General features: G+C 41.1%; 2 protein-coding genes across 4 annotated transcripts; both read left to right on the top strand.

Annotated features, from left to right (window-relative positions):
• The first annotated feature begins 14,927 nt into the window (after positions 1-14,927).
• On the top strand, positions 14,928-16,633 carry LOC129762754 (protein CREG1). 3 transcript variants are annotated; one of them, XM_055761273.1, is made up of 4 exons: positions 14,928-15,077; positions 15,415-15,724; positions 15,859-16,218; positions 16,279-16,633. In XM_055761273.1, the coding sequence occupies exons 2-4, from the start codon at positions 15,508-15,510 to the stop codon at positions 16,530-16,532; spliced, it is 831 nt and encodes a 276-aa protein (XP_055617248.1). In that variant the 5' UTR covers positions 14,928-15,077; positions 15,415-15,507; the 3' UTR covers positions 16,533-16,633. The 3 variants fall into 3 exon arrangements, with proteins under 3 accessions (XP_055617248.1, XP_055617247.1, XP_055617249.1); XM_055761272.1 differs by having other exon boundaries at positions 14,973-15,077; positions 15,419-15,724; XM_055761274.1 differs by having other exon boundaries at positions 15,047-15,178.
• A 7,882-nt stretch (positions 16,634-24,515) lies between these two features.
• On the top strand, positions 24,516-26,452 carry LOC129782505 (uncharacterized protein K02A2.6-like). The gene is made up of 3 exons (XM_055789654.1): positions 24,516-24,860; positions 25,188-26,361; positions 26,424-26,452. The coding sequence occupies exons 1-3, from the start codon at positions 24,516-24,518 to the stop codon at positions 26,450-26,452; spliced, it is 1,548 nt and encodes a 515-aa protein (XP_055645629.1).
• The last annotated feature ends 236 nt before the right edge of the window (positions 26,453-26,688 follow it).

Below are 26,688 nucleotides of genomic sequence, written 5' to 3'. Positions count from 1 at the left end.
TGAAGAATATAATAATTATCTTGGGTATATTATTACGAAAAATAGATGCTTTATGAACACACAAAATGAAAACTTCCTCAAAAAAATAAACGATATTGATTGATAAGACCTTACAATAAATAAAATATTACTTCTCAATTATTTAGTAACCGATAGTTATTTGTATTTCATAGAATAATCTATCATTGAGTATTTATAAGTATGATCTATATTTTTTTCTTTAATTAACCCTCCTATACTCGAGCATACGGTTTCGCAGACCGAGAATCAATAATTTTGATTTGAGGAGGCTGAATTAAATGACTGTTGAAACTGAATGAAGTTGAAGAAATATTATTTTCTGGAGTTGTTCATTTAATTATATCTTTTTTTGGCGGAGGACTACGTCTTTGATTTCAATATACGGAGGTCACTCAACGAAAAATGTAACGTGTATTAAGAGTTTTCACATGCATATTACGTAGAATCGTTCTTACGATATATGTTATAATATACTAGCTGACCCGGTAAACTTCGTCCCGCCAAAAATTTATTTTTCGTTATCACATCCACGTTTTCTTACTAAGCGCACGTTCATGAGTCCAATCGCAGAACTGTTCATTGATTGATTTTCAAGATTTTTCAACCACTTGCAAATAACTTGTTTCTCCGTTACATGGAATAAATGTTTGATACAGAAAATATGATAGAATAAAGACAGCCCTAAATCGGACAATTTCTTTCTCGAGTTTTGCTCTTACCAACACATTCGGTGATCCATTTTTACTTATATAGATAGAAGACGATATAGGAGTGCGTTTTATAACATTTAAATCCATTTCCACTTTCGAACGAAGAAATATTTCGTTACCGCAAACATCAAATGGACCAACAACGCTTGTCAATATGTAATTGTAGAACACATGCGAATTGAATTTTTCGAATTTACCCATTTTCCTTCAGAGTTTTCCGAAAATTTTCAATTATCATGTTCGGTTGAAATATTTGCATTATTTTTATGGGATCCCCTCTCCGTTCCAGAGGAGGAAGGGGTCTCGAACCACCATAGAAACGTTTCGTGCCCCCTAAAACCTCCACATACCAAATATGGCTCAATTTGCTTGAACAGTTCTCGAGTTATGCAGAAATTTGTCTTTCATATGTATGGGAGCCCCGAACTACCATAGAAACGTTTATCGGTCCCTAGAACCTCTATATGCTAAGTTTGATTCCATTTATTTGATTAGTTCTCGAGTTGTTCGGCAACCTTACACCCCCCCCCCCTCCTTCTTTAGAGAGGGGAAAGGAGTGTCAAACCACCATAAAAACATTTATTGCTCCATAAAACCTCCAAATGCTAAATTTGGTTCCATCCTTAGTGGCACTTTTCCGAATGCATGGGAAAAATCATTCATCTTTCCTGTGTTTAAAAAAGGTTGCAAAAATGTTGTAAAGAATTATAGAGGAATCACATACCTATGTACTATCTCCAAGCTTTGCGAGGTGATTGTGTTAGACTTCATTTCTCATGCTTGCAATAAATATATCGCCAAGGAACAACATGGATTCATGCCCAAACGATCGACTGCAACAAATCTTGTTTTGTATACCTCGCTCATAGCTCGTTCTCTTGAAAAGAGACAGCAGATCGATGCAATACACACCGATTTCTCTGCTGCATTTGACAAAATCAACCATAACATCGCTGTAGCTAAGCTTCAGCGTCTCGGTTTCAACGGCTCATTTCTCAGTTGGCTACGTTCTTTCTTATTTGACGTGTCATGTCGGTGAAGATCGGTGATACCATATCTACTCCATTTCATGTAACATTCGTAAGGAATCATATCGGTCCATACATATTCCTTCTGTATCTTAACGACATCAATTTATGTTTGAAGTGCTTGAAACATTCATACGCAGATGATTTCAAATTATTCCTTCCTGTGAATTCCACTGTAAACGCCGAGTTTCTTCAACAACAGTTGAATATTTTCGCCGAATGGTGTGTAAAAAACAGAATGACTATAAATCCATCGAAGTGTTCTATGATATCGTTTTCCCGCAAGCGCTCTTCAATAATCTTCGATTATTGTAGTATTGGAACGTGTCAACAGAGACCTTGGCGTCATGTTGGACTCTAAGCTGACATTTCGTGCCACATTTCCTACATCACGTCTGAAGCATCCAAATCACTTGGCTTCATATCCCGCGTTTCAAAGCAGTTTAAAGATGTACATTGCATAAAGGCACTCTACTGCGCACTGGTACGGTCAATTCTTGAGTACGCTTGTGTAGTATTTATGGTCACCATACTACCAAAATAGTATTCAACGAATTGAATCAATTCAACGGAAATTTCTCCGATTTGCCTTGCGCTATTTGCCGTGGAATGATCCTCTCAATCTTCCCAGCTATGAGGACCGTTGTTGAATGATTGGACTGGATTTATTACGTTCTCGAAGAGATGTTGCCAAAGCCCTATTTACGTCAGATTTGGTTTCATCAAACATTGATTGCCCTGAATCGGTTGTTCCTCCCATCATCACGCACTAATTACGGTTATAATGTACCTGTTTCTAGTATGTGTCGTGTGTTTAACCGATGTAGTTCCTGTTTATATTGTCATCTTTCTCGTTCGTCCCTTAAAGCTCTGTACTCTGTAGTCCTCACATAGATTTAGTTTGCAAATAAGTTAGTTTTAAGAAGTATTTGTAGATTAGTTGTAAGGTTCGTTCATTAGGGCACTCATGTAAAACCTGGTGACGTTTTGTAAATAAATGTAAATACAAATTTTTACGTCGATCGCTCCAGTAGTTTCCGAATCCATAAACATCAGACAGATGACATTAGATGACATTAGATGACAAATTTTTCAGCATTTTTTTTATTCGCATGAGACATCAACAGTGGAAATAATAAAACAAATGAGCAATTCAACAAATAAAAGAGGTATATTTTGCGAGCGGATACGAAAATAATTCATTTATTATGCATTCTTTGTTTCAACTTCATTCCCATGAATGTTGTATGATATTCATTAATCATTTTCAGTTAGACAGTTGGACTTCCTTGATCTTCTCTTCTCTTGATCCTCCAGAAGCTTATTTCTTTTTTTTGTTCGTTACAAACCGTTTGACACTCATGAGTACCTATAACAAACGGCCCTTTTCAGGGCTACTATTTGGATTTTCAAAAGAGTTAAGCTGACAAATTTCTGAACAATGAAAATAATTACATTTAAAAAACAACTGTTCTGAACGATCACAGTCCAACGTCAAACTTCCATCCGTGCCCTTAGGCTCAAACCCTTCTACTTTTTACTTTAAATAAATACAAATAACGCCTGAAAATAAACAATAGCAAAATTACAGATACACGTACAGTTTGTGACAACGTACGCGAGTATACTAGTTATGATTTTGCGGGCATGTACAGGAGGTTTAAACTTTATCGTTTATTACTACACCCAGGTTTTTCTTACGCGTTTTTTACGCGGTTTTTTATGAGGTTTTTTTTACGCGGATTTTCCAATTAACGCGGTTTTTTTACACGGATTTTCCAATTAACGCGGTTTTTTTACGCGGATTTTCCAATTAACGCGTTTTTTTACGCGGTATCCGCGTAAAAAACCAGTGCAATATCACATCTCCCCCTCAACTCACATTTTTCTCTTATGTTCCCTCAGAGTAAATTACGGTAATTAGTGCTTGTAATCATTCGCTATCCAACTCTTGACGAGTAAAGTTCAGTGTCGGTATTGTGCGTTGCCACTTTTGCTATTGTGCTATTGGTACGAGTGAACCGTGTACGAGTGAAGGTCATTGCTGTCCGCTTTCGACCTGACCATTTGTGAAGTGGAACGAAGGAACAAAGGAAGCAGCTCTCTTGCAGCGAGCCGGATTGCGGCTGTTGAACTGATTCGGCATAACGGGATCGCCATCGCGTGACTGTCGCAAACGGGATTCATCATCACGTGGCTGCGTAAGCTATTCTTGCGCTATTGTGTTGTCTCCGTAGCGCGTAGCCTCTGTCTCTCCCTGATTAGGGCAGTAGAGCGCATTATTGGAACAACTTATATATTAAGGTACACATATTTATTATTAATATTATTATTCAATTAATTTGTTCATTGTTTGATATTATTTTGTCAGACTTATCTCACTTCTTAACTAGGCGAACCTAGCCAGAATTTTCACCTGCCCCCGGGCTTCTGAATGCCAAAGGGGGACTAGGCTCTGCGGAATGCACGTATCTGCATGCTCGTGCTGTTTTAGTCCTGACCGAGGAATTGTCGGACAATCGCGCAGGTGCTAAGGATGACCGACTTTTGGATGCCGGCCAATTCCTTCTCGATGTTCAACACCTTTAGCGCTTCCAGAAGTGTCTTCGGGATAATTCCAGTTCCAGAGAGAACGACTGGAACAATTCTTGGGACCTCCCTTAGCCCCCACAGTTCCTTGAGCTCCACGGCCAATGGTCGGTACTTGCAGATTTTGCGACCGAGGGTCTCCTCCAGATTCTAGTTCAGTGGAATAGCGACATCGATGATGGTGACTTTGCGGTCGCTCTTGTCGTAAACCATTATATCTGGGCGGTTGTGGTGGATCGAGAGGTCGGTCAGAACAGTGCGATCCCAGTACAGCTTGAAACGGTCATTTTCCAGGACAGGTGCAGGCAGGTACCGGTAGTTTGGTACGTTGTCTTCCAGTAGAGCACATTGGAGCGCCAGTTGTCGATGAACAATACGGGCCACGTTGTTGTGGCGCTCGGTGTAGGCTGCGTTGGCCAAAACGGGACAGCCTCCCATAATGTGCTCTATGTTTTCACCTGGTTGATGGCACATCCGGCAAATGTCATCAACGTCTTGATGCCAGACGTACCGCCTGCAGTTTCTCGTCGGCATTATCCTGTCCTGGATGGCTATCATGTCGGCTTCTACTACTGAAGAGAGTTCACCACGCGTTAGCCACAGATTAGATGCGGCCTTGTCGACGTGTGGCCGGTCCAGTTGATGGGGGTGGGCACCATGCACTGCCTTCTGCTTCCAAGCTGCAATCTTCTCCTCCACTGTCTGCAGATTGCAGTTGAGTTGGTACTCCGCTTGCGCCAAGTGCAGAGCGCTGTATCCTCTGTCGGCGGCGCAGACAGCCCGGTATAGCGCGTTTTGGTTGGCGCGTTCTGCGAAGTACTCGCGCAGTTGTCGTACCTGGGCAACACACAGTGCAGAAATGTCGACGATTCCAAGTCCCCCTTCTTTGCGTAGTAGTGAAACTCTCTCCAGTGCCGATTGAGGATGGTGCATTCCGGCCTCTTTGAATGCTTTCCTCATCCTCCTCTCAAGGTCCTCTAGGTTAGTTTTGCTCCATTTGACTACACCAAAACTGAAGGTCAGCAGGGGAACCGCGAATGTGTTGATCGCGCGTACCTTGTTCCCCGCGTTGAGGAAAGTCCTCAGGACACAGTTCACTCGACTCAAGAACTTGTCTCGCAGCTCCGTCTTGATGTCGGAGTGGCGAATCCCGGTGAGCTGTCGGAATCCAAGATATTTATAGGATTCGCCACGAACCATGTCTCTTATAAACTCGCCGTCATAGACCTCGTTATTCAATTCATTTGTTCATTGTTTGATATTATTATCATAATTTTTTTTTTTGCTATTTTTTTTAAGATTATTGTTAAAATCAATAATAATTTAGAAATAAGACAGACATTTTTTTGAATGGAGAATAGTGGAGGATCTCCAGAGATGGAGATCTCCGATAATGAATCTCATACAAGATCTGGGAAAAAACATAAACGAGTCCCTCATAAGGAAGATAATTCTTCTGGGGACGAATCCGCTCATCCTACCAAGCCCCCCTCTAAGAAAATTGCAAGCCTCCCTTCTCAACCCACTGTTACTTCCACTCCCCCTCTCCCATCATCGATTTCGCTTCCCCCTTCTGATGCTTCCGATCCAACCCAATCCTCGTCCTCGTCCTCATCCTCATCCTCGTCCTCGTCCTCGTCCTCGTCTTCCCCCTCTGTTGTCTCCGCTCCACGTGTCAGAGTTTATCCAGAAGATGCACCTGGAACTGGCCCTTGGGTTGTTTTCCTCCGGCCAAAACCGAAAGGAAAAAACCTTAACGTGATTCAGATCATGAAAGATCTGGCCAGATACACTTCTGTATCTGAAATTCGCAGGGTTAGACCGAACAAATTGCGAGTTGTCGTGAATGAACGGAAACACGCAAACGAGATTGTTGCTGATCAACATTTCACTCTCGAATATCGAACATTTATACCCTCCCATAACGTAGAAATTGAGGGGGTGATAACTGAAACGGGTCTGACGAGCGAACAAATAAAAGCAGAAGGAAAAGGCAAGTTCAAGAAGCTCCCCTCAATGGAAGTGAAAATCTTGGACTGTCGCCAACTCGGGAAACTTTCCCATTATGGGGACCAAACTAAATTTACGCCGTCCGACTCGTTTCGAGTCACCTTTGCTGGTGCCGCCCTCCCTGACTACGTTATGGTGGACAAATTGAGACTACCTGTGCGACTCTTCGTGCCAAAGCCCATGACTTGCAACAAATGCAAGTCAGTTGGTCACACTTCGGATTATTGTGCCAACAAGGAGCGCTGTGCCACTTGCGGAGAGCAACATGAGGGGAAATCCTGCAGTGCGACTGAGCATAAATGTCCATATTGCGGGGGATCCCCACACGAGCTCTCAGTTTGTGAAAATTACAAGAGTCGCTGGGAGAAACAGAAGCGCTCTTTGAAGGAACGCTCGAAACGCACTTTTGCGGATATTTTAAAGGGCGCTTCTCCACTGGCCCAACAACAACAACCAATCAACACACAAAATGTCTTCGCCACGTTGCCCGTTGACGAAATAGAAACGGACACAGCTAACGGGGGCACACCGTTCATTTTCCAAGGGAATCCCCGGCGCAAAAATGTGACCACTCCCAAAGTTCAAGGACAAGCCCCTCCGGTGATACCCCCTGTTAGCATGCCTAAAAAATCGAGTGCAGTGGACAAGCAAAATCAGGTTCCTCCTGGTTTCCGTGGGAATAATTCACCTTCGAATGGCCCAGCACTCGAGGGGACATCAAAAACCCCAACTGTCCCTGTTATTCCGTCCAGTTCAACTTCCCAATCGGTATTTATAAAGTTGTCTGACCTTTTGGACCAAATCTTCAAGTGTTTTAATGTTTCCGACTCCATCAGAACCCTTGTCATCTCAATGCTTCCAGTATTAAAGACAATTTTGCAACAATTGATGCAAACATGGCCCCTCCTTGCAATGATTATCTCTCTTGATGTCTAATTCAAATAGAGAGGTCGGAGATATCACTGTTTTACAGTGGAATTGTCGTAGTCTTATCCCTAAATTGGATACATTCAAATTTTTAATCCATAACTACAATTGTGATGTTTTTGCTCTGTCCGAAACTTGGCTTTCTTCGCGAGATGATATCTCTTTCCACGATTTTAATATTATACGCTTGGACCGTGATGATAGATACGGAGGGGTGCTTTTGGGGATCAATAAGTGCCACTCATTTTTTAGAATTGACCTTCCACCTATTGGAGGGATCGAAGCTGTTGCTTGTCATGCAAACATCAGAGGCAAAGACCTCTGTATTGTCAGCTTGTATTGGCCTCCGAGAGCTGCGGTTAGCCGCAAACAACTTGATGACATGTGCTCACTCCTTCCTGAGCCACGATTGATCTTGGGAGACTTCAACTCTCACGGAACTGCCTGGGGGGAACAGTACGACGACAATCGTTCATTGTTGATATATGACCTTTGTAACAGCTTCAATATGACCGTTTTGAACACTGGGGAAACAACACGTGTACCTAAACCTCCTGCTAACCCAAGTGCTCTTGACCTCTCGCTTTGCTCGAATTCACTATCGTTAGATTGCAAGTGGAATGTAATCCAGGATCCCAACGGTAGTGATCACCTGCCAATCAAAATTTACATCACCATTGGGTCGAATTCTTCTGAATCTATAAACATGGCATATGACCTCACAAGACACATTGACTGGAAAAAATATGCGGACGCGATTGCTCTAGCCATCAATTCCAGAGATGGTTTACCTCCATTGGAGGAGTATAACTTCCTTTCTCGTTTGATCTATGACAGCGCGGTTCGCGCTCAAACGAAACCCATCCCAGGTTCCACCATTTCCCGAAGGCCTCCCAATCTATGGTGGGATAGCCAATGTTCCAAGCTTTATGTAGAAAAATCGAATGCATTTAAAGATTTTCGGAAACGTGGAACCCCTGAAAATTTTCAAATGTATTTAGCCCTTGAGAATCAGTTCAAAAATTTGATCAAAGGGAAAAAAACGTGCTTATTGGCGAAATTTCGTGGGAGGTTTGTCACGAGAAACGTCAATGAAAAAATTATGGAAAGTGACTCGAAACATGAGAAATCGCTCTTCAACGAATGAAAGCGAAGAATATTCACATCGATGGATTTTTAATTTTGGACGGAAGGTTTGTCCTGATTCCGCTCCTGTGCAAAAAATTGTTCGAGATATACCACAAGGTAGGTGCGATCTTGATTCCGAGTTTTCGATGGTAGAATTCTCTCTTGCTCTGCTCTCATGTAACAATTCTGCTCCGGGATCGGATAGAATTAAGTTCAACTTGTCATCGCTTGTTGAATTTATTCAATCGGTTTCTGGAGAATAATATTGTTCCAGATGATTGGAGACAAGTACGAGTTATAGCTATTCAAAAACCCGGAAAACCCTCGTCCGACTTCAATTCGTACCGCCCAATAGCAATGCTGTCTTGTATACGGAAATTGTTGGAGAAAATGATCTTGTTTCGCCTTGATCGATGGGCTGAAACGAATGGCCTACTCTCAGATACACAATATGGGTTCCGCAGGGGCAAGGGGACGAATGATTGTCTTGCGTTGCTTTCTTCAGAAATTCAAATGGCTTCAGTATTCTTGGACATAAAGGGGGCCTTCGATTCTGTTTCAATAGAGGTTTTGTCGGACAAATTACACTCTCGGGGTCTGCCGCCTCTATTGAATAATATGTTATATAACTTGCTTTGTGAGAAACATTTGAACTTTTCTCACGGAGATTCGGCAGTAAGTCGGGTCTCTTACATGGGCCTCCCCCAGGGCTCATGTTTAAGCCCCCTTTTGTACAACTTCTATGTAAGCGACATCGACAATTGCCTTACACAAAATTGCAGCCTAAGACAACTTGCAGATGATGGAGTGGTGTCTGTCGTAGGACCAAACGAATCCGACCTGCAAGGACCCTTACAAGATACTTTGAACAATTTTTTAACCTGGGCCATTGGGCTAGGGATCGAATTCTCCACGGAGAAAACAGAGATGGTGGTTTTTTCTAGGAAGCATAGACCAGCAAAACCAAAGCTTCAACTTTTGGGTAAACCGATCACTCATGCTATGTCATTCAAGTATCTTGGGGTCTGGTTCGACTCCAAATGTACTTGGGGGGCCCATATTAGGTATCTGAGTAAAAAATGCCAACAAAGAATAAACTTTCTCCGTACAATTACCGGCACCTGGTGGGGAGCCCACCCAGAAGATCTTATAATGTTGTATCGAACAACTATTCTCTCAGTGATGGAGTATGGCAGTTTCTGTTTTCAATCAGCTGCCAAAACACATCTCATTAAACTCGAGCGAATTCAGTATCTTTGTCTCCGTATCGCGTTGGGATGTATGCCCTCAACGCATACCATGAGTCTCGAGGTTTTGGCAGGCCTACTCCCACTAAAAGATCGCTTCAATTTATTATCTCTTCGGTTCTTCATCCGGTGTAAGGTCATGAACCCATTGGTGATTGGAAATTTTGAGCAGCTGATCGAGCTAAATTTTCACTCCGGATTCATGAGTTCATATCATGAATTCATCTCCATGCAGGTTGATCCTTCTTCGTATATTCCCAACCGTGTTTGTTTCCCTGACTACATCAATTCCTCTGTGCATTTTGATCTGTCCATGAAGCAAGATATCCATGGATATTCAGATTACCAACGATCGAGGATCGCTCCAACGATCTTCGATGAAAAGTATGGGGGTATCAATTGTGATAATATGTACTTTACTGATGGGTCCACTATAAACGAGTCCACAGGATTTGGAGTGTTCAACGAATTTTTTAGCACCTCACACAGTCTTCAGAATCCTTGCTCAGTGTATATTGCTGAATTGGCAGCAGTTCATTGGGCGCTGGACAGCGTCGCCTCACGACCTGTTGAACACTATTACATTGTAACGGATAGTCTTAGCTCTGTCGAAGCTATCCGTTCAGTGAGGCCGGAAAAGCACTCGCCGTACTTCCTTGAGAGAATACGAGAAATTTTGAGTGCTTTATCCAGACGCTGTTATGTCATTACCTTTATCTGGGTCCCTTCACATTGCTCCATTCCGGGTAATGAGAGGGCTGACTCATTGGCAAATGTAGGTGCAATTGAAGGCGATATTTATCAGCGTCAAATCGCCTTCAATGAATTTTATTCTTTAGTCCGCAAAAATACCATCGCTAACTGGCAACGCAAGTGGAATGAAGATGAATTGGGTCGGTGGTTTCACTCGATTATCCCTAAGGTTAGCCTCAAACCGTGGTTCAAAAGTCTGGACTTGAGTCGGGACTTTATTCGCACCTTCTCCCGACTCATGTCCAATCACTGTTCGTTAGATGCACTACTCTTCCGTTTCAATCTTGCCAGCAGCAATCTCTGCGTTTGTGGCCAAGGTTATCACGACATCGAGCACATTGTTTGGTCGTGCGAGGTGTATCTGGTCGCCAGATCGAATTTAAAAAACACCCTTCGGGCCCGAGGAAGACAGCCCAATGTGCCGGTGAGAGATGTGTTGGCTCGGTTAGACCTTGATTACATGTCCCATATATATGTTTTCCTTAAAGCTATAGATCTTCGTGTGTGATTGCCCCTACATACTTATACCCTCCTTTCCTTCCTTTGCGGGTAATTCGTCCCCTTGCTATAAATAGTAGAATAAGTTGAAATGTAAATACACTATAGATATACGAATAGATTTATAAATTGAGTGTTCATCAACATTGTTACAATTTCCTTATATCCCATCCTTCTCCTAAAAATATGTCACCCTCCTAAACTCGAGTACGCCGCGAGTAATCGGTTTTCCACCTTACTAACCATAGATGTGAGAAAATTGTTTATATATATAGTTTTAAAATTATATTTAAGAATTCGGCTCCTTTAAACTTAAGTAACTGAGCCTGTAAAAATAAACGAATTAAAAAAAAAGTGCTTGTAACGGAGTTTAGCGCTTAGTGCCGCACCTCATCACGATTCTTACGTGGATTTTAGGTGTTAGGTAATGAAGAGCTCGCCGGGCGGTACAACGGGACGGGGTTTTTACGGGCAGCTATTCGTGAATGTCTTTCCCTGTCTACTTAGCTCTGGACGGTCCAACAGTGGTACTGCACGTGCATCGGCAGAAGAATGTACAATTTACTAGGGAATCTTCTAGCAACAGCAGATGACCTCATTCGTGAGGAAAACCGAACTATAGCTACCAGTAACCAACGAAATTGCAGGAAAAAACTACGGGTTTTCGGATGCGAGCAACACTCAACTTTTTACTTCCGTTCTACGTAAAGATAGTCCCAATGCCAGCAAAGAATTAATTTTCTCCAAACAATTACCGGAACATGGTGGGGTGCCCATCCAGGAGATCTCATTAAGTTGTACAAAACAACGATATTATCAGTGTTGGAATATGGCAGTTTTTGCTTCCGATCAGCTGCCAGGATTCACATTCTCAAGCTGGAGAGGATACAATATCGTTGCTTGCGTATAGCCATGGGGTGTTTGCATTCGACACATATGATGAGTCTCGAAGTCTTGGCAGGAGTAACCCCACTTACTCTTCGGTTCAAAGAATTATCCTACAGATTTCTCATCCGTTGCAAGATCATGAATCCATTGGTGTTCGATAACTTCGAAAATCTGCTCCAAGTGACTCCTCAGTCAAGTTTTATGTCTTTATACCATGAGTACCTTACCCACGACGTGCACCCTTCACCAGGCATCTCCAACCAAGTTTGCTTCCCATACTTTTGCAATTATTCTGTCATTTTTTATCTGTCCATGCGACAAAAAATCCATGGAATCCCAGATCCCTACGCTCCGATTCTATTCCGCCGATATTTTCGGCAGAATATGGGAAAGTTAGATTTGATAAAATGTTTTTTACTGACGGTTCATACATAAACGGGTCCACTGGCTTCGGCATCTTCAATTCCAGTGCCTCTTTCAAACTCAAAGATCCTTGTTCCGTGTATGTCGCTGAAATGGGTGCGATATACTATGCTCTAGGGATCATTGAAACACTGCCCATCGACAATTATTTTATTTTTACAGACAGTCTCAGCTCAATAGAGGCAATCCGCTCAATGAAGGTTGATAAACGCTCTTTTTTTTCCAAAATATATATTTTTATCAAGGCTCATATGGCGTTAGCCTCACGGAGTTCAATACTTTGACAATTTTTCTTATTATCTATGTTAGTAATATGTAACCGATTACTCGCGGTTGGCTCGAGGTTAGTATTACAAGTGTTTTCGTAATTGGGATGTTGCTGTCTCCAATGCTCTGTACGTGTGCCCGACACGGGATACTTCCTATTGGGATGCAGCTGAACATTAAACAGCAACGCCCCCCTAGTCTGTACCTCATATCTAGCGTGGTGCGTCTTTCTCGACTCGAGGAGTCCAGGATAGAATGGTCACTAGCCGGCGCAATCATCAGTTCGTGTAGAGTTGTCATGAGCGGTACAACCTTAAAACGCTCATCTTATTTCCTAACAAAAATAAGACATCTATTGAGTGTTTTGGTCGAAAAATTATTCAAGATTACCTTAGCATGGGTTCCCTCTCATTGTTCGATACCGGGGAATGAGAAAGCGGACTCGCTAGCTAAGGTGGGCGCTTCAGAAGGCACACTTTTTGAAAGGCAAATTACTTATAATGAATTTTTCCACATTCCTCGTCAGCACACGCTCGTAAGTTGGCAGCGCATGTGGAGTGAAGATGAGTTCGGTCGTTGGTTACACACGATTATCCCTAAGGTCTCGACGAGTGCATGGTTCAAGGGATTGAATGTAGGTCGTGATTTCATTCGCGTGATATCTCGGCATATGTCCAATCACTACAACCTAAACGCGCATCTTTATCGCATTGGGCTCGCAGCAAGCAATCTATGTGATTGTGGCGATGGCTACCACGACATCGAGAATGTTGTCTGGTCGTGCATCCGGTTCCATGCTGCCCGCTCTCAGCTCTCCAGAGCATTGAGGGCACAAGGCAGACAATCGGATATCCCCGTCCGGGATATCTTAGGTAGCCGTGATCCTGATCTTCTGCTCCATCTATACCTGTTCCCGCCGATGTCAACGTTTAATGATGTTTCCTTCGTTGTGTCCCTGTTTCATATCCCTCCTATCCGATCTATAAACTTTAACTTAGTCGCATTAACATACACACACTCTTTACAGATGCCGAAGGTTTACAAATTACACGGGCCGAAGGTTGTGCAGTCCACTGATGATTCAACAAGAGCCAAAGGTTGTACCGCTCATGACAACTCTACACGAGCTGATGATTGCGCCGGGTAGTGATCATTCTATCCTGGATTCCTCGAGTCGAAAAAGACGCACCACGCTAGATATGGGGTGCAGACTAGGGGGGCGTTGCTGATTAACGGTCAGCTGCATCCCAATAGGAAGTATCCCATGTCGGGCACACGTACAGTGCACTGAAGACTGCAACATCCCAATTATGAGAACACTTGTAATACTAACATCGAGTCAACCGCGAGTAATCGGTTACATATTACTAACATAGTTGTAAGCAAACATTGTCAAAATATTGAACTCCCGGCCCCGTTAGGCTGACGCCATATGAACCTTAATAAAAATATATATTTTGGATTAAAAAAAATAGTCCCATTTGATATCTATCATTAGGTGACATGGTTTTTTTACGCGGAATTTCCAATTAACACGGTTCTTTTTTACGAGGTACGTATCCCCCGCGTAAAAATCCTGGGTGTACATTCGTTTTATAATGACTTTTTGATAAAGTCAACGTTGGTAGACCGCAGACTCAAGTTTGACCAACCCTGTTATGGACTATTTAAAGCTCGATTCACCGAAACATGCATAATGAGAATGATTTGCTAGTCCCATGCGTCATTCGGTGTGTTCTTTGCGCAATTTCGCTGGTTCAGGTTTATCACGGAGAGCAGCTACGAAGTGTACCGTCTACCTAAACTCAAGCTCATCATCCATCCTCGCTTGTTTCGGTAGCGTCATGATGTAACATTAAATCATACGGTGATTCTACGCACTCTCGACGTATTGAAATGAGATTTTGATAATTACTGATAATATGGATGATTGACAGTATATTTTGTGTGTTCGAGTTTTTTTCGTGTTCACTCTTTAGTGGTGCGCTCAAGCTGCATCAGCGATATTATCCTGGATGTTTGATAAATATAAGTCAACAATTTGGTTCAAGTTTCCTTTCAATGCCAACTTCCTCACGCGATTTTTTTATCCCGGGAACAAAAAATATAATCAATGCGTTGTTTTATGAATAAAAAATTGGTTTATTTTCGACAGACCGTCTTATTGTGAGCCCCATTATAAAGGTATACAATCTTTATCTAATGCCGGGAAATATTTGGCAATTGCAGTCTAATCGGCGCAAATATCACAGAATAATCTGGTAAAATGATAGCAATAAATAGCAATAAATAACAATAGAAGTCGATTCGATATAATTTTCCGGAATATAATCTTATACTTCGGAACTATAATCACATGATATTGCGCGGTTTCGCTCGAGGTATGGATCGCATACACTCTCGCTTATTCCTGTTATCAAGCTACTAACTCAGTATCTGCGTGTTCACTCAGCTGCAAATTAAAATCAGCTGTCCTCGGTTACTCGCTCTCAGTTTAGAGTCGGTTTTCGTTTCAGAACGGTGTGTGTGCTTGTTTCTGAATAAACCCGTCTAAAGTGAATCACACAAAGAAAAGGAAGCTATTGCAAGTGAGTCAAGGCAATTTATGAAAGTGGAAAATTAACATTTTTGTCTGTTTAATTCGAACACATATTTTAAAACTGTTCAATTCATACAACATTACTGCGCTGTAAGTGTCCAAAAATTACTCACCACTTCGCGGCGTAAAAGTAATTGTATCGATGGCGAACAAAAACACAGAGGCTTAGCTTTGTTTGTGTGCATTAAAGTCGAATGCGATGGGAAGATTTTTTCAGTGAACATCCTTGGTCCATCCAGCGAAAGTTTATAATAAGATATAACCATTAAAAATACACCTCTATAATTCATCTTCCTCTGAATATAATCAAAATCCCCCGATTTCAGCTAGTGAGCACTTCAATACCAATCGAAAAAATCGTTTATCACGAAATCATTGAAGACCAACCCGAACAGACTGCTATCGTCTATTGGGGCAGGATGCTACGTTTCAGTGCAATACTACTGAGTACGTTTCTTGTGCTCCTGGCACTTTCCAGTATCGAACCTCGAAGTCAACACATCGAACAAGATGTATTTACGGCATTTGTACCAGAGGTTAATGACAACGCACTAGAGATCATAGATGCTGCCATTCATGAGCCTCCGCCACACACAGAATATGCGAAAATGGCGCGCTATCTCGTGCACAAAGCAGGTAAGCTGAGATTGTGAATCTTAAACCAACTCAACGGTGTATATATATCAGTTCGTTCTTCAACACTCATATTTCAACGTGTGTCTCTCACTCTGATCTTCGAGGTATACATTAAAAGAACACGCTCATTCCAGAATGGGTTTCGATGGGCTCACTCTCCACCGTTGATACAATAAAGGGTTATCCAATGGTCAACATAATCGCTGCGGCCGATAGCGCCCGAGGAGCCAAATCCACCGGAACACTATATTTCTATTTAACCATGCTGGACTTCACGGCACAGGATTTGAGCAAAGACAATCGATTGACTGTTTTGCTTTCCATGGACCAAGATCTAGATTGCAGCAAACGGGGTATCGATCCAATGGAACCAACCTGCGCTCGCATTATGATTTCAGGACGAGCCATTAAACTCGCAGAGGGTTCAGATGAGTTTAATTTCGGGACCAATGCTATGTTTAGTAGGCATCCGGCAGCAAAACATTGGTTGGATAGTAAGTTGAATAGAATAATGTGCTATTTCGTGAGAGTCTAACGATTCAATTATTTTTCAGCACATAATTTCTTCCTGTGTAAGTTGGATATTGTACAAATTGCTGTATTGGATTACTATGGCGGACCACACTATGTAAGTGTTGACGAATACATGGCGGCAGATCCGGATACACCTACCGCTCGACTAGTGCCCATTGATTCGATTGGAAATGAATTCAACCACCAAGTTATTCGAAATTCAGACGACGACAGAACTGTTACCGTTAAATTCAAGAAGGATTCACAAGTACGGCGAATCAACATAGAAGTTTGAAATTTTACTAAACTGTTACAACAAATGCAATATGCCAAAATAATTTAAACCAATATCGAACAAAATGACTGAACCAATATAATCGACAAAGACAACGCTTATTCAGGTCGCTTTATCTTTATTGCTAGTAATTTCTACTGATTATTTCTTCAATCGATCATTTAACGTTGAGAAAAGTCGGCACTCAACAGTTCAATGCGTTTGTAGGAACTCACATTGTTTTTTTTAAAGAGCACTTAAATCAATTGAAAATATTAATGAATTCCTGTGATAGGTTTCATGTTTACAGGGCGTTCGGGATGAATCTGACACTATACATTGATGATACAGTTGCCCTTTCGATCAAGAATTGGCCTTTTTGCCTATTATAGGAGAGATTACGGAGGTCATCGTTCAAAACCGCTTAATGGTTGAATTTTCTTTTGAGAGCTTTTCTATTAGTCACCAATGACCTGGTGCTTTCCATTGAATCCCTGCAGTTCTGCTTATCACTTTAAGGACCGGGAAGAAATCTGTTAGACATACGCCTGAGACCGCACGTTTTGACTTGTGTGAAGTTGCTTGCTTTGCTTGCAAGTTTTGAAGAGGCTTTAAACTTTGCAGTTCATTCGCCTTTATGTGTGAAGTTAGCGGATGAAAGTTCATCGCATAAAATTTTTTTGTTGCGTGCAAGTTTCTGTTCAACGTCTTGCTGGATTTAAAGAATAATGAATTATTTCAGTTGAAATAAATTGATTGTTTATTAAGTAACAACCTTCAAAATCATGCTCATTAGATAGAGAATTGAATCATTCATCTTTCCACATAATTCATTTTTTTCTTGATCGAGACAGAGAAAAATTATAAACTAAAACGTGAGCATGGGTCAATATAGGAAAATAAACAGAACTTGAAAATCAAAAAAAGTCGTTCGAATAGAGTTATCGAAGCTATTCGATAGAGAAATATTTTACCTATCTTCCAGCCAAAATTTTATTAATCGGAAAAGGGTCTGAGAAAAGTTATAGGTCAAGTTGTATGGGAGAAATTGATTATTTTAAAGAAAATTCAAAAAAGTTATTTGAAAGGACCGAAAACACATTCTCGAGATACTACTCATTTGATAAAGAATATTTTTATTTATCTTTAACAAAATTTTCATTAATCGGAAAACGGTATAAGAAAAATTATAGGCCAAAAAAATGTGTTTTGGGTCCTTTCAAAAAACTTTTTTAAACTTTCTTTAAATTAATTAATTTCCCCCATACAAGTAGTATAGGTCTTGGGCTATAACTTTTCTAAGACCCTATTCCGACCAATGGAAATATTGCTAAAGATATACAAAAATATTCTATATCGAATGAGTACTATCCCGAGAATGTGTTTTGGGGCCTTTCAAATAACTTTTTTTCAATTTTCTTTAAAATAATTAATTTCTTCCATACAACTTGGCTTATAACTTTTCTCATACCCTTTTTCGATTAATAAAATTGTGGCTGGAAGACAGATAAAATATTTCTCTATAGAATAACTACGATAACTCTATTCGAACAAATTTTTTTTTTGTTTTCAAAATTTTGTATATTTTCCTATATTGATCCATGATCACGTTTCAGTGTATAACTTTTCTCTGTCACGATCAAGAAAAAAAATGAATTATGTGGAAATATGAATGATTCAATTCTCTATCTAATGAGCGTGAATTTGAAGGTTGTTACTTGATAAACAATCGATTTATTTCAATTGAAGTAATTCATTATTCATTAAACCCAGCAGTACGTTGAACAGAAACTTGCACGCAACAAAAACTTTTATCCGCTAACTTCACGCAAGCCCTAAAGAAGGAACACGAAATCGGGAAACCTCGTCAGCGGTCCGCGACGGATGGGACGCAAAACACGAGAAATCCCATGAGCGGTCCGTAAAGTGTTAACATAACAGATGTATCCGAATCCACAAAGCAGCTCATAAAGGGTGATTTTCTAAGTGTTTGATTTTCAACATTCCTGTACTCGCGCGATAGTAACTTGTGTACTCACAGACTGTGCGCGTCTCTGTAATATGACAACTGTGTATTTTTAGACGTTGTTGGTATTTATTTAGAGAAAAAGATATACTTGAATGAAAAAACTCCACAAAAGATTTTTGTTTGACTTCATTCAGTTTTAATAGTCATTTGATTCAGCCACCTAATTGAATCTCGGTCTGTCAGACCTATGCGCGAGTATAGGAATGTTATCCCTTTGCGGTCGTATTAATTTTCGGCATGGGTATCGTATTGGTCGAAATTATTTTCCCTTGAAAAAGCAGTGATATATGCAAGATTATGGAAAATTTACCTTTTTTTTATTTTTCGTGATGTCATTTTAATGTGATATTTTTTTTTAAACTATATTTTATAATTCGTCTTCGTGTGAAATCTTTCTAAACAGTCTCCAAGAGTAATTCATATGAAGCATAATCGATACATAACTTTATTTTTATTATCCGTTGAATATGAGACACTTATGCAAACATTTATTCTGCTATTTAAAAACAACTTCTTCAGTGGTGACTCAAATAATGATTCCTGCGAAATCATAAATTGATACTTGGTTGAGTAAAATATAAGATTAGCATGGTTTCTTGCTGTGGTGGCTGAGAGCAGACAAACTACCAGAACGGTAAAAAAGATATGGTGGCTGAGAGCAGACAAACGACCACAAAGAGTTAAATTCTACTGTATATGCCAGTTATATGTAGCATATAACATCCAAATGTGTCTTGGTTGTATGTACATCGCCTCCAATTATAGCTATTCATACGATTTAAGGTGAAGGTGGAAGAAAGTCACAAATGGCTGACACAATGGCGCTCATTTCTTTCATTTTCCTCCCTCACCCCTCGCCCAATATGCAAAAAAAATCAATAATTTTGGGAAACAGTGTGTAGAAAATGATCGGTTCCGCACACTTCCCATCAAGTAATATCAACCAAACTCTAATCGATTACTAACAAGATATTAATTTCTCATCTGCCGTCACAATGTATAATGAAACACGTCGGAAAATTCGGACAAGTGCTCTGAAAGTTAAATTTTCGTTTTTCAATTTTCCGCAATGGTTTTTGTTTGTATTGGTGAAAAAATCGTAATTTTTTCGACACTGATGCCAGACAACATAATCTAAACAGCTATAAAAACCACTCAATAAAATGTTATTCCTGAGTCATAGCGTTTTCTGTCATGAAAATCAATAAAATAAAATTGTGTTGATATCATTACAATCATTATTTTTACGTTTAACGGGTCTATAATGTTAGTTTTAGCAACTTTAACATTGATTTAGAAAATTGTATTGCAGAGCTCGGAACACTGCAACGGCTGGCTGTGCTGTCAAAAATAGTAAACGGTAAAGTATTACATTCAATCAAAATGCCTCGGCCAACAGTTAAAGCTCTTTAACGTTAATATGTGAAAAAATACGATCAACGAAGGAAAATATTAAGGAATTATCAACTATAATCAACCATTAGATGGTCTGCTTTGGTCTCCTCAAACACTTTGGCTTTATGAATTTACTGATTAAAATAAGTTTAAATTTGTGACTTCCCGTGGCGTTGCTACAAGGTAAGATCGCAATTCTTTCCTTGCTATTTTTATGCCCTGGAACACTCTTTTAGTCTTAATGGCTAAAGTATAAGTGGAAATACATTTCCAAATTCCATTTCCCCAATTCGCATTTGTTAAAAATTTGTTCATGTTACGCTCGCGTATAAGGCGTCGTGCACAAATTACGTAACGCGATAAGTGGGTGGGGGGAACAGCCATTATAAAACTGCGTATTTCATGATCTCGAAAATCCAAGATGGCGGACGCTACAAAATGGCGGATTACATATTCTCTCAAAGCCCCATCAATATGGGTATCAAATGAAGGGCTTGACTAGTAGAACACAGATATTCATGAGGGATGCAAAACCGAATTATGTCACGATCTCAGACGGTAAATTCCTATTACGATATGCTTGCCATCGAGTGTGTGTGCGTTGCCGGCTGAACAATAACCCCTACAACATTTGCACCGCGTTTGAATGTTTAGATGCAAATACAAAACAATTAAAAATTGTCGTGTGCTGAGGTTTTATTGTATCCTTTCAATTTTTTCTTTAATTTTGTGCATGAAAAGTTGGTGATTCTTGGATCTGTGCTCCATGATTTTCGAATAATGGACACCCCTTGGTGTAGTCCTACGTCTCTCCGGCTATGTCTCGGGCATAACCCACCCGTTTTTTTCAACAATTCATTACTTTTGAACCACTGAACTGATTTAGATGCCGATTGGCATATCGAATTATAGCCAATGAGCTAGCCTTTTATGAAAAAATATTGAACATTTCAGGTCGAATTAACCCAGATTCAGGACAGGTAACATTCTTGAAAATCAAATCAATTTATTTTAATCAATATTGGTACACATTGGACAGCCAAGCAATCCGTGCTCGTCTGCTGCTGGAGAATGTGAAAACATTTTTTCAATAATGAGGAATCTGGGTACTTCGAGACACAAAAGCGAGCCCCGCCAAGTCCTAATTCCACCGCTATGCTGTCGGATTTGATCGAGGACAACTTCATAAACGATTTACAGGCGATTGTGATCGGTGGTTCGATCAATTGGATGTTTTCCGGATTCGTCACAACTGCTCCAACTGACGAATTTACGCAAAGCTGCATCAGCTCATGTGACACCTTCATTAGAGCTCAGAACCACAAAAGTGATGATGGTTGTATTTCTACCCGCTTAAAAACGCAATTCGGTCGTGATTATTTTCATTAATTTCTATTTAAATTCATTTTAAACATAGATAATCTTCAATTTTTTTTAACTTTGATAATGCATATAGGATATGATTACTAACATTTTTCGGAAGCTCATTTTGTGGATAATGGTGATGAGAACGATATCACATTAAGTTGGCTGATATCATCGATTACGTAGGGGATTCCGTTTGGCTGATGCGAGAAAAATCTGCAGCATTAGGGGCACATGCTATCCATTTGTAAGTTAAGTGAAGTGCTCTCGTAGGATCCTTGGCAGGATCGATGGCACGAGTCGCCATGTAGGTTAGGTGATGTGATAACGCCAGCGAGAATGTAAAAACATGTGATCCAGAAAGACTATTCATAGCTCTTCGTATATTTTTCAACCATTCGCTTAAGTAATAGTTTACATCACTTTTCTTAACTCTACACAAAATAACTAATGTTTATTACTGGGCGGAGCATCGTATAAGGAAATGTTGATATTGGAAATTGAACAGAGGAAATATTTGTGATTAAGGGTGTTAAAAAGTGCTATGAGAAAGGACCTATGTGGAGGACGTAATGCGCGAACTGTTGCCAAAAACAACGTGCCACAACCCGCACCTGCATCAAGCGAGCAGAATTCATCGACATCCGTCACAAGTCAACGATAAGAAATCAGTCTGGTCATCAACGCAGTGCTCGTCCTCCTCCAGCTAACACCTGAATCACAATATCCAGCGCTTCAACCCCGTCGAGTGGTTCTGAACCTGAAGCCGCTTACTTTAGATAATCATCGAGCTTCTGCTCCGATCTCTTCAAACAAGCAAGCGGTTAATCTTGGTCACTCAGCTCAAAGTCGCCTCAGCATAGCAGCAACTCAGCCAAAACAAGGTTCGTCCCGTAACCAAGATTGTCGTACGCTGGTGCCGCTGCCAGTACGCTTAATGACGATTCACCGTTTACAGCAGAGGAACTGGTCGAATCATGTCTGAGGTAATGATTATCATGCGCACCTGTCGTACCAGAACACAACAGCTTCAAGCCGTTACATCCTTCATCACAAAAATCGATCACGATCCACGTGAAATTTATCAAAGTCACCAACTGGAACGCTTGTTCGATTAAGAACAAACAGATCGGGCTTCTCGATTTTCTCAACTCCAAAGAAATCGACATCGCTTTTATTACTGAGACCCACCTTAAGCCGGAGATCAACGTTTACTTTTCCGATTTTCGACTTCTGAGTCTAGATAGAACCAGTTCCGGAAAAGTGGCTATTGCTGTGAGGCGCAACGTCACCTGTCGTCTGCTGCCAAGCTTCCGAACGAAAATTATCGAATCCATTGGAGTAGAAGTAGAGTCATCTGTCGGTCCTAGCAACATAATCGCTGTCTACTGTCCTAAGTACGTCAATCAACGGGATGGTTCAGCAAATGACTATTGAAACGACATTATCAAGCTGACACGGCGGCAGACGAGGTACATTATCGGCTGTGACCTTAATGCTAAAGACGAACTTGGAGCAACAGCAGACGTAACCGGAACGGAATCATCTTGGGAAATGATCTTCAGGAGTGTCACTACAATATCTTGAGCCCTGACTCCCCAACTCGCCTGTCGCGATCCGGGGCCCATGCGACCATCGATTATTTCATCATCAACCTGGGAAGCAACGTCACTCAACCGGAGGTTTCCCAAGAGTTGAGCTCTGACTATTTTCCTGTGGTCCTAGAGATCGGTTCCGGCGTGTTCAGACATCAAAACATTCGAAGGGATTATCACCGAGTAAACTGGGATAGATTTTAACGGTGTGTGGATGAGAACATTGACTTCGATCGAGTCCCTGAGACGACTGAAAACATCGACCGATCGCTGGAAGAGGTTGAATCGGCGATTACACAGGCTCGTGAACAGCACGTACGGATCATTCCCCAGGTGAGCAACCCCTTAATCGTTGATTCTACTACCAAATATTATGTTAAAATTCGTAACATATACCGGAGGCAGTATCAGAGGACTAGCCTTCGGTTCTTCAGAACAATTTCAAACAATCTTTCCAAAATTATTTAAGCCAGACTCGTGGAGCTCTGTAATAGTAACTTCTTGAGCTTGCTTCAGTCTCTTCCAAATAGTGCTCGTCCATTTTGGAAACTAGCCAATGTTTTGAAAAGCAAACCTAGACCTGTTTCTCCGCTTACCCCTCTTATTTCGGTTAACAGCACAACAGATCGTTTGGTGACTCCTGTAGAGAAGGCTAATGAGATAGGACAGCACTTCGTCAACTCCCACAATCTTGGGTTGAACATCATTAGTCCCTTTGAGAGTTCCGTTTCAGATACAAATCTCCCCATTGATCAAATTCAAATTAATGTTTCAATCAATCAAGATATCACAACTGACGAACTGTTGGCCTCTCTGAAAACTTCGAAGAATATGAAGGCCCTAGGTTTCGACATTACTTTCCACCTGGAACTCAAAAAACTGAGTGACAAATTCTACCATCATTTGACATTGATATTGAAACAATGTCTCTGACTTGGTTACTGTTATGATATGTGCATATCTTAATTATATTACCTTGCTCTTACCACCTTCATATTACCTTCATTGTAACAACACCTTACTTTATTATACATGTCAAGAGAAATATATTAAACGTCATTCCTAGTTGTAAATTGTATAGAGAAACACGCGTTTCATTACTGCGTCCAATCCTACGATTACAATAGTTGGCGACGAGCGGATAAGTAACCCGCATTGAAGCAAATGAGGAGGAAGATTCGTTCGAATGGCGTTCCGCATTGGGGCTCATCGATAAACGCACATACTGACGAACATCGCTGCTGCTGCTGCTGGAATTTTCCAGAAGGAAATTTGACGAGTACGCTATTGTTACAGTGTACGGTTTGCTGCTTACTGCTATCGTGTGCAATTCAAACGAAAAATGGCAAATCAAGATGCTGCTGCTGCTCCGCCCACGTTTACTTTCGAGTCGTTCGATAGAACCAAATCGATGTGGTCTCGATGGGTGAAAAGGTTTGAAGGAGCGCTACTAATTTTCGGAATTCCGGAAATCAACCGGAAGAATATGCTGCTTCACTACATGGGGCCGAGACATACAACGTGCTGTGTGATCATTTGTCTCCGACCGAGCCCGAAAATAAAACCTACGCTGAAATAGTCACTCTACTTGGAGAGTACTTTGATCCGGAACCTCTAGAGATGGTGGAGCTTTGGAAGTTCCGTCAGCGGATGCAACGAGAAGGCGAATCCATTACGGAGTATATTACGGCTCTCCAGAGGGATGCGAAGTATTGTGGCTTTGGCGAATACCTGCAAAAAGGATTGCGTAACCAGCTGGTGTTCGGCCTGAGGAATCAGCGAATTCGAACTCGCCTGATCGAAGAGAGGGAGTTGACCTTTGACAAAGCAAAACAGATCGCACTTTCCATGGAGGCCTCTGGTGAGGGGGCAGAAGTGCTCAATCGGCGGTATGAGGTTAACCTGGCAGAACGGAAGAAGAGTCAACCGAGGCGAGATGCCACTGCGGCAACAACTACTAAAAGGGTAACTAATTCAACTAACAAATTTTTATGTTTCCGTTGTGGAAGTGAAAGCCATTTAGCAGACAGGTGTGAACATAAAAATAAAGTCTGCAGCCTATGTAAAAAGAAAGGTCATCTAAAGCGAGTGTGTCTCAGTTCGAATGTCGAAAGTAAGCAAAATTTCGGTAGTAAAAATAGAAACAAGAACTATTCAAAGAAACATTTGACAAACCTTGTAGAAAATAGTGATATTTCTGAATCGGAATGTTCAGACGAGGAACAGGTTTATGTTATTGATGTTTGTAAACTTGAAAATAACTGCGGAGATCTTTCAAAGATTTTTCTAAAGCTCAGAGTAAGCGGATCACTGGTCAAGTTTGAAGTAGACAGTGGATCCCCAGTATCTCTAATTAACAGTAGTGACAAGACTAAATACTTCACTGACTTACCATTAAAACCGACTAGCATTGAGCTGCGAAGTTATTGCGGAAGCAAAATTAAAGTGTTTGGTGTCGTTGAGACAGAAGTCATGTATAAGGGACAGAAAAACAAGCTGCATTTGCTTGTGGTTGATGCTAAGCGACATCCATTGTTGGGACGAGAATGGATACGAGCGTTACAATTGGATTGGAACGCCATCATGGATAGTTCTGTAACTTCCGTTGACAGAATTAATTTGCGAACTACCCTTCCTATAGCAATTAAAGAGCTGGTGGAAGAGTTTACGACCGTGTTCGATGATTCAATTGGTAAAATTGAAGGAGTTCAGGCTACTTTGCATCTCAAACCGGGTTCCAAGCCAGTTTTTCTCAAATCGCGTTCTATACCGTTTTCAATTCGTGATACAGTTGAACGTGAGATCCACAAGATGGTCGAAAGTGGAATCCTTGTAAAGGTGAATCGCAGCGAGTGGGCGACGCCGATCGTACCAGTGATGAAATCTGCCAACAAAATCCGATTGTGCGGAGATTTTAAGTTAACAGTCAACAAAAGTTTGCTGGTAGATGAACATCCATTACCTACTATTAACGAGATGTTTTCAAACATGGCTGGAGGAGAGAAGTTCACCAAGCTGGATCTTGCTCAAGCCTACCTACAAATGATGGTACGACCACAGGATCAGACGATGCTGACGTTGAATACACACCTAGGACTGTATCAACCAACGAGGCTAATGTACGGGGTGGCCTCAGCACCTGCGATCTTTCAGAGAGAGATTTCACAAATTCTGCACGGTATACCAGGAGTGTCAGTCTTCTTAGATGATGTGAAGATTACCGGCCCAAATGACGAAGTGCACTTAAATAGATTACGCGAGGTATTGAGGCGATTTCATGAGCACAACATGCGTGTAAATGTGGCGAAGTGTGAATTCCTTACTGACAGCATCGAATACTGCGGCTACATCATTGATCGTCGAGGAATACACAAGATGCCAAAGAAGGTGGACGCTATCCAAAAGATGCCGCGTCCAGAGAACCGTGAGCAGGTTCGTGCCTTTTTAGGACTCGTGAACTACTATGGTAGGTTTATGAAGAATCTTAGTACTAAACTTTACCCGATAAATAATCTTCTGAAAGACAAGACACCATTCGTCTGGACCAATGCTTGTGAGCAAGCGTTCTTATGGGTAAAAGAAGAGATGCAATCAGATCGAGTACTAGTGCATTACGACATCAGCTTACCAGTGATGTTAGCTACCGACGCCTCACCGTATGGAGTTGGAGCTGTTTTGAGTCATCTGTACCCGGATGGCAGCGAGAGACCTATACAGTACGCTTCGCAGACATTGAATAAAACTCAACAGAACTACACTCAGGTAGATAAGGAGGCGTACGCGATTATCTTCG

The sequence above is a fragment of the Toxorhynchites rutilus genome, chromosome 1 (genome assembly GCF_029784135.1).
Source record: "Toxorhynchites rutilus septentrionalis strain SRP chromosome 1, ASM2978413v1, whole genome shotgun sequence".
NCBI lineage: Eukaryota > Metazoa > Arthropoda > Insecta > Diptera > Culicidae > Toxorhynchites > Toxorhynchites rutilus.
Note: the sequence above shows the minus strand (reverse complement) of the source record. Positions and strands in the feature narration are given on the sequence as shown.

Excerpts from the sequence above, each read along its gene's own strand:
- LOC129762754 (XM_055761272.1), top strand. Across the intron at positions 15,725-15,858 it reads CTATCTCGTGCACAAAGCAG|AATGGGTTTCGATGGGCTCA; the intron begins GTAAGCTGAGAT and ends CGCTCATTCCAG. Across the intron at positions 16,219-16,278 it reads AGCAAAACATTGGTTGGATA|CACATAATTTCTTCCTGTGT; the intron begins GTAAGTTGAATA and ends ATTATTTTTCAG.
- LOC129782505 (XM_055789654.1), top strand. The coding sequence starts at position 24,516 with ATGGTGGAGCTTTGGAAGTTCCGTCAGCGGATGCAACGAGAAGGCGAA. Across the intron at positions 24,861-25,187 it reads CGGCAACAACTACTAAAAGG|CTCAGAGTAAGCGGATCACT; the intron begins GTAACTAATTCA and ends ATTTTTCTAAAG. Across the intron at positions 26,362-26,423 it reads AGGACTCGTGAACTACTATG|ACACCATTCGTCTGGACCAA; the intron begins GTAGGTTTATGA and ends CTGAAAGACAAG.